At 34.4% G+C, this 8,218-nt stretch overlaps 1 protein-coding gene and 1 non-coding gene across 2 annotated transcripts; one reads left to right on the top strand and one right to left on the bottom strand.

Annotated features, from left to right (window-relative positions):
• The first annotated feature begins 1,369 nt into the window (after nt 1-1,369).
• LOC111879095 (uncharacterized) lies at nt 1,370-2,254 on the top strand. The gene is made up of 2 exons (XM_023875571.1): nt 1,370-1,654; nt 1,748-2,254. The coding sequence occupies exons 1-2, from the start codon at nt 1,370-1,372 to the stop codon at nt 2,252-2,254; spliced, it is 792 nt and encodes a 263-aa protein (XP_023731339.1).
• Nucleotides 2,255-6,742: 4,488 nt separating this feature from the next.
• On the bottom strand, nt 6,743-6,814 carry TRNAT-CGU (transfer RNA threonine (anticodon CGU)). Its single transcript has one exon. It is a non-coding gene; the product is annotated as a tRNA-Thr (tRNA).
• Between the last annotated feature and the right edge of the window lie 1,404 nt (nt 6,815-8,218).

Genomic DNA, 8,218 nt, shown 5'->3' on the forward strand with positions numbered 1-8,218 from the left:
ACTAGCTTTGTGTAAGTATACAATACATCACCTTATTTGAAATTAGATCTGAGTCTCCTTTGATATTTATATAAATTCCAATATGACAAGTTAATATAAAAATCGCCAACAACTTTTATTTACAAAATGCAAGGTTTCCTCCAATGTAAGGCAACATTTTTTTTAAAGGAAGATCATGATTGTTTTAAAAACTCATTCAATTATTCTTTTTGTATATTAAGCTAACAAACTCCACTCTGTTATTTTAGATACTTAACCCATTATAGTAGGTTTTGGTGCCACATAAACACATATTTAATTCACTGGGATCTTATGTGTATGCTTAGTCACACTCACATTTGCGATTCAAATACATTATAAACAAAACTCACTTGCATATCGTGAGAAATAGCTTCGAGAATTGAAGAGGAACAACAAGAAAACTCATTAAATAGCAAAACCCAACTCAGATTTCAGTAATGAAAACTTGTATTTGAAGGATCTAAAAAACACCATGATTTTGTATATTTCGTTATCATAAATCCTTGTTACAGTACCTCCACCTCATGCTTGTACATGGCGGTAAATGGAAGAACAGATGATCAACATTCTTAGAACATGCGGTACGGGTCCAAAGAGAAGAAACGCGGATGAGGTGGCACCCCTCAACAGCGTTACGACGAGCTGCACCCCCCCCCCCCCCCCAATCTCGTTGTTGCTCGTTGCTGTCTCGACCGGATGAAACGAGTAAAAATGGAACGTTATGATTTTAAACCGTTTGAAAACGGTTATTTTAATAGAAAAAAAACTTTAAAATTAATTATCTTTTCCCTTTATAAATACCTATTATATCTAAACAATTTTTTAAACACATAACTTCTATCTTTCTCTCTATAAATCTCAATTATCTTCAAAAAAAAGTTTATGGATCCTTTCGACTCGTCCGATGAATCCGATGACGATATATTCTTCAGGATGATATATCAGTATTATAATAACGAGCTGCTACAACCAGAACCAGCCCCGCTACTAACAAGACGTGCGATGTTAAATAGAAATCCTGAGGAAGGAAAATGACATCTATATCGCGATTACTTTGCAGATAATTGTGTATATGGGTCGAAAGACTTCAAAAGAAGATTTCGTTTGAGTAGGGATGTGTTCCTACGGATCGCCAACGCCTTGGAAAGCCGGTATCGCTTCTTTACTATACTTTTATACAAAAAAAATTCAGTACATGTTTCTTTAATTTTACAACATATACAATATATTTTTAAACTGTAGTTAATATATGTTTAGGTATGAATTTTTCCAATTGAGATATGATGCTAGAGGTAGACGAGGGTTTACAACTTTGCAGAAATGTGATGCGGCCATTCGTTTGATGGCTATGGGGGAGTCACCCGACACCATGGACAACTATATGAGAATGTCCGAAAGAACCGCAAGGGAGAGTTTGTATACATTGTCAAGGGGTGTTGTTGAAACATTTGGAGACGTGTATTTGCGGAAACCTTCATTGCATGATTTGCAAGAATTGTATGCAGCGCATGAAGAACGCCATGGGTTTCTCGGAATGTTCGGAAGCATTGATTGCACACACTGGAAATGGAAAAATTGTCCGGTAGCATGGAAATGGCAATACACAAGTGGTCATCACGGATCACCTTCGTTGGTTTTAGAGGCTGTTGCTTCTTAAGATTTATGGATTTGGCATGCATTTTTTGGGGTTGCGGGTTTCAACAACGACTTCAACGTTCTTGATCAGTCGCCAATATTCGACGATCTTTTGAATGGAAAGGCCTCGGATGCTCCTTTCACAGTGAATGGAAATGAATACAAATATGGATATTACCTTACAGATGAAATATATCCTCAGTATTCTACATTCGTGAAGGCGTTCCGCCGCCTGGTTGAAGAACGAGACAATTTTTTTAAGAGAAGACAAGAAAAAGCACGTAAGGATGTGGAACGTGCTTTTGGAGTGTTGAAGGCGAAGTGGCATATAGTCGAACATGCAGCACGACCATTGGATTTAGAAACTCTACGATATATCATGTATGCATGTATCATAATGCATAACATGGTAGTAGAAGATAAAGGGCGAAATATTGCACACTATATGCCAACGGAGCCCAGACACGTTCAGTTTCAACCAGGAACAACAGACTATTTGCATCGCGTTGTTGACATTCAGGACGCAAATAAACACAGACAACTTCGAGAGGGCTTGGCGGATTATATATTCTATGGTAATAATAACGATAACGAATAATGTTGTATTTTTTTTAAATTTGGATGTTATATATATATATATATATATATATATATATATACATTTGAATTTGGATGGTATGTGTAATTTAATCTCTATCTTAATTTTAATCTTTAAAAATTATTATATGTTATTTATAATTTTTAAACATTATGTTTTATTTATTATGTTATATTTTAAAAATATTTGTCTAAATTAAAAAAAATTCGAAAAAAAAAAAATAAAAAATAAATTATAAAATGGAAAAAAAAAGTTGGTGTCATAACAAGATACAACATGGTCACCATTTCCCCACTTGGTGTTATAACATCATTGATGATGTGACATGTGATGTGGCACCAAAATGATGTTACATCTAGTTGCCCACACATAGTGCTCTTAATGATCCAACAAATTACATAAACTTATCGACGATGAAGCACTGACATGGCCTCTGGTCCGGTGATTCAAAAGAGAAAAAGAAAGGGAAAAGAAAGTGAATGAGTTGATACTTTCGTTGCAGATCCATATTCGACCAACAAAATCAATTAGTTTTGAAGGGGCTTTTGTTGGATCGTTGAGTGAAGTTACATCTAATTAAGTCGATGTTGGTAATCGTCGGTAGTTTTGGGTTGCAAGGAGACGGAGACAATCACATCATCTTACTTTCCACCTCGATTTGCTTCTTCTCCTTATGATTTTGTCTCCATTTTCGTAGCTTCTGACTAAAACCCCAAGTTGCATCCCATAAATTCGTCTCGGTTGCTGCTCCGTTACAGTTCAAGTAAAGCTCCCGACGATGAAGCACCGACATGGCCTCTGCTCCGATGGTCCAGCGATTCAGAAGAGAAAAAGAAGGGGGAAAAGAAAGTGAATGAGTTGAGATTTTTGGTGACTACCGATTGATTTCTGAGAGAAGATGGGTAATTGGAGTTCATCAGATGAACGCGCCTTGTTTGGAAGAAAAAGACCTAATTTTATTGTGGGCCTCATAAGATTGTATAGATGACCTTGACAAAATAAAATCATTATTTAATAAAATGCCAAATCAGCAAAAGAAAACAGAATGACCCCTTCACAACTCTTAAAATGGTGTAATTGACAACAAATATGCAAGTTTATTGATCTATTACGCAGAAAAATAACTTTTGTGACCAAATCGGACAAACGTGATAAGTTCGTTGAGCTAATATGACATTTTCCCTTTTAAATTTCATGATGCTAACAATTAAGAAATATGGATATTTCTTAGTATTTATTAAGAAATATTGATATTTCTTAGTATTAATCAATCATAAACTTAAGACTAATAGAAGATTATCTAATTTGGTATGTTTGGTTTTATAGATGGTAGCTACTTTGTAATTTTAAATAAGGCTGAAGAGACAAAAAGTAAAGAGTGAAAAGCTAAAGGGTAGTGGAGCATAAAAAAAGTTCTTATCTGCTTAAGTTGTTAGCTTACAAAATGAAGAGACTAGGATGTAAATATGCTAGGATATATCGTTGCTTTGACAGTGATTTGACACTTCCATCTTGAACAAACCCTAAGATTTCTCTCCGTACTTATTACGCCATATTGTTCATATTGGTGTAAGATATTCTTTTGATTATCATTAATCTTAGTCATAGTCAGTGTTGTAAAACATGCCGAGCTGTCTGATTACTTCTCCGAGTATTCGCTACTTGGCTCCTTACCGATTCGAGTTACAGAATCCCGAGTACTCCCCGATCGGTCTCTTACTAAACTGCATAGTGTTGTAAAACACTGTCAACTCGGTGATTAATATGTATAATATACTTAATGATTTATTATTTAACACATACATGTGATTATTATTATATATGTATCTTAAATTTTCAGCAATTATTCACGAAATGATACCACTATATGTCTTTTTAGCTTTATATACTCACATATATCTAATTTTGTTATATATTTCAATCAATTTATGATTTTAACTTATAATTTTGACATATATAATTTCTCAAAAAATATTTCTACATGAATTACCGAATCCGAGTACTCTCCGAGTACTCGCTACTCGGTAGTCGGCCGAAAAGGTACCGAGTAACAAGTTCTACAATCTTGGTCACGGTGTTATTGACTCATACACATGTTAGTGAGAGACATTTATAGTTTACATTATTTGTATAGGATTAATGTGAGGTTTTTGTGTGTAACAGTTACCCAAACTTTTTTTCAATAAAAGATTTTTTTTTTCTTTACCAAGTTGTGTTCATGATTTTTATGACTAATACAATACTTTTTTCAAGTCAAAGCCACATTTTCTATTTTTTAATGCAAATGCGCTGTTATTCATTTAATTTTTAGGACTTTTGTTTCACATAATAAAAATTCTATTAATATGCGGCCTAATTCCTTTACACTAACAATAAAAATACAACATAAAGAATATTATATAATTTACTTTGACATATATTCCAAACTCAAATAATAACCATAAAATATAGTAAACACACAAACTATCAATTGCAATCATTAAAGTATAAAAATCCTCCTCCACTTGCACTTTCTTGCATATAAAGATATACTATGGTTATTTCATAACTAATCAAAATACATAATGAAAAATTGCTTAGATTTCTTGGAATAAGGTGCTAGCGGCGAAAGAAAATGGGGTTTGGATGTTGGTAGTTTCTTTGCACTAAACAAAGCGTTTCTTTTTACGTGGATTTGGAGGTTTTTATCTAATCCAGATGCGTTATGGGTTTGTGTTATTAAGGTGATTTATGGAAATAGTGATTGTTTAGGTCATATGATTCTTCCTAAACGATCCTTCGTTTGGGTTGTTATTTTATCTGTTATGTTTGATTTGCGGAAAAAAAGATAGATTTATTTGCAAACTATAAGAAGTTGATTGGAAATGGTGCTGATTCTTTGTTTTGAACGGATGTGTGGATTGGTGATATTACTCTTAAGGGTCGGTTCCCTCGTTTATATGCTTTAGAGCTAAACAAGAATGCTTCGGTAGTTGTCAAGTTTGATGTTATCTCGTGGTTTGATTCTTTCCGTTGTCCTTGCTTGGGTGGCGCTGAAAGTGAGCAAACTACTAGTCTTAGTTCTTGCTTGGAGTTAATAAACTTTACTTCTTTTCCTAATAGATGAGTTTGGGATCTTGAAGTTTCGGGTGAGTTCACACTCTGTTCTACTCATCATTGGATAGACTTGATTTATCTTGGATCGACTTCTTTGGCTTCTAGATGGGTGAGGGTGGTTCCTATTAAAGTTAATGTGTTATGCTGGAGAATATTTTTGGATAGGTTACCTACTCAGGTAAACTTGTCTAAAAAGGGTATGGATGTTCCTAGGATTTTGTGTCTCGTTGTGATCTTATGGTTGAAGAGGTCAATCATCTTTTGTTCTCTTGCCTTTTTGCTAAGGCAGTGCTCCAAAAGATTTTGGCTTGGTGGGATTTGGACGCTTATTTTTTTCAATCTATTGAAGACTGAAAGTCGTGGTTTGATTTTGTCAAATTGAAGAAGAAAGTTAAGTAGGTTCTTAAAGGTGTTTTTTTTATCACTTAGTGGTACATTTGGATGTTTAGAAATAAGACCATTTTTTGTAATAAGCTTCCAAAAAGAAGTCTTGTTTTTAATGATATAGTTTCTCATTCTTTTATTTGGTGTTCTAGTAGGTCTAAGTTTCATCTCAATTGAGTGTTGTGGCTTAAAACCCCAATTTTAACCTTATTATAATGTTGGTTGAACCTTCATTTCTAGCTTTTTGCTAGTTCTTTTTTCTTTTTTCTTTTTTCTTTTTTATGTGTGTTTATTTATTTATGCCATTCTAAACAAAAAGGCCACTCACCGATGTATATACCCCAAATCAAAGTAACATGTCACAAATAGAGGATAACAAGTGATGAAGTTAACCAAAAGCTAAATAGAGGTAAAATCAAACCATTACACATATAATGTGTGCATGATAAGTCGAATTGCATGGAAAATCCGAATAACAAGTGATAAACTTTCAGACTCCATGAGGTAACTGTTCCATAAGCTTCCACACCGCTTCTTCAACACATTTGTGTCATTGGTTATCAATATTGTTTTGCATTGTGGCAAAAACTAAAAGCAAATGAGATATAAAAAGTAGAATGCCACTTTGTTGATCACCATAACTAATCAAAATACATAATGAAACTCCCTTACAATTATGTAGCGCCTGAACCACAAACATACCATAAAGCAACTACAAAGGCAAGATCACGTAGTCTTGTAACAACTTAAGCATCATCTTTATCAATTATCATCCATTGTGCCGTAGTTGAACACATATGTTTTTGTTTAGATTTCTAATATAATGAAGTGTGTGGTTCCAAGAAAAAGAATGAAAGAGAAATACTAGTAATTAAAGAAGAGAAAATAGAGCTTGAAGTGAGTTTTAAAAGAAGAGTTCATGAAACCAATTAATTGATTCCTATTGAGACATCATCGGGTCAGGAAGATTCAAAATGATATAAAGGCCGAGGGAATAAAATTTAAAAAAGCCCCCGGCGAGGATCGAACTCGCGACCTTTCGCTTACGAAGCGAACGCACTACCACTATGCTACGGAGGCATCTGATTCCTTATTTTGAGTTAAGATTTTTCAAAGAAAAATCTTCGATGCTTTAGAGAATACGTTCTTAAATTTCATTTTCAAATGAGTTCCAATTCAACCACTAGCTTTGTATGTTGAAATTTTAAGAAACAGTCAAAAAAATTGTTTTAGTTTTCAAATTTTATTTATCTTTACTTTTAGATCGATAAATACAATAAAAATGAAAAACAAATAAATTTGATACATCACAAATTGCCTTTGATGGTTGGATTATAAAATATGATTTAAGAAAATGTATGAGATCGATGCGATTGCATTTATATATTAAAGTTAGAGAAATAGAAAGTTGTGTCTATTTATCTATTTTATCAATATAAACATATTTAAAGTTGGGCATAATCACCCGGATGATCACATCTTATAAAGTGATATTACATATTAACAAATCTTTTCCAAAAACACTCAAATAACCATAAATTTCAAAAATTTATAATTTTCGAACTACTTAGTCCGACAAACAGCAACCAGGTGTGTTCAGATGGGTCATTTTAGCAGATATTGCTCCCATCGATCGGTTCCGATGTGTTTTTATTGCAACAGGTGGGCCAGAAGAAGGCCGAATGTCCGATGTTAAGGGGTGGAGCAGTGAGTGCACGTGCTCTAGTTGCTTTGAGGATCACTGATGGTCATGAGGGCAGGGCAAAAGCCCCAATAGCAAGGAGCCAAGCATTAAAGTGTCGGTCAGGGGAGGCCAGAGTTTCACCGGATGTTATCGCGGGTATGTTATCTTTTGTTTTATTCATGCCTTTTATCCGTATATATAAATGTGTTTTGGAATCATGTGATGGTATGTGTAGGTAGTATCCTTGGTTTAGTTCTCTTTTGTTGCCTGGTTTATATTATCGAGGATTTTCGTATGTCATTTTGCATGTCGAGTGTAATGAGTGGAGCACATCTTGTTAAACTGGATTTTTAGTTTTTCTGGTTGTTGTTCTGGTTTGTTGGTGGAAAAAATTCGGGTGTATCACTTGGAAGATCACTAGACGAATTAGCATGATTAGTTCATCAGTGGAGTCAAAGTTCAGAAATGTTAGCGTTGCTTATTAGGAATGATAGTTGTTTATGGAAGGACTTTTGGGTTTGATCGCTACCATTACTAGGGAAGGAGCGGTAGCAAACAAATAATGATGGCGGTCGTGTGGGCTTGTTCAGACAGTGGAAGTTTCAAAGAAATATGGAAATTATGTCGGTGAAAGGCAATTAGAACGCATAAATCCCTTGGTAAGTGGGATTTTGGGTTGGTGATTAGTCCGTTCCGGCAGGGGCATTTATTATTCGTTGTTTTTAGTGAGGATGACACGGTATAATTAAATTCAGGGGGCTTGAATTTTCGGGGATGGTATCAGGTGTGGAGCTAGGGAG

The sequence above is a fragment of the Lactuca sativa genome, chromosome 3 (genome assembly GCF_002870075.4).
Source record: "Lactuca sativa cultivar Salinas chromosome 3, Lsat_Salinas_v11, whole genome shotgun sequence".
Classification (NCBI taxonomy): domain Eukaryota; kingdom Viridiplantae; phylum Streptophyta; class Magnoliopsida; order Asterales; family Asteraceae; genus Lactuca; species Lactuca sativa.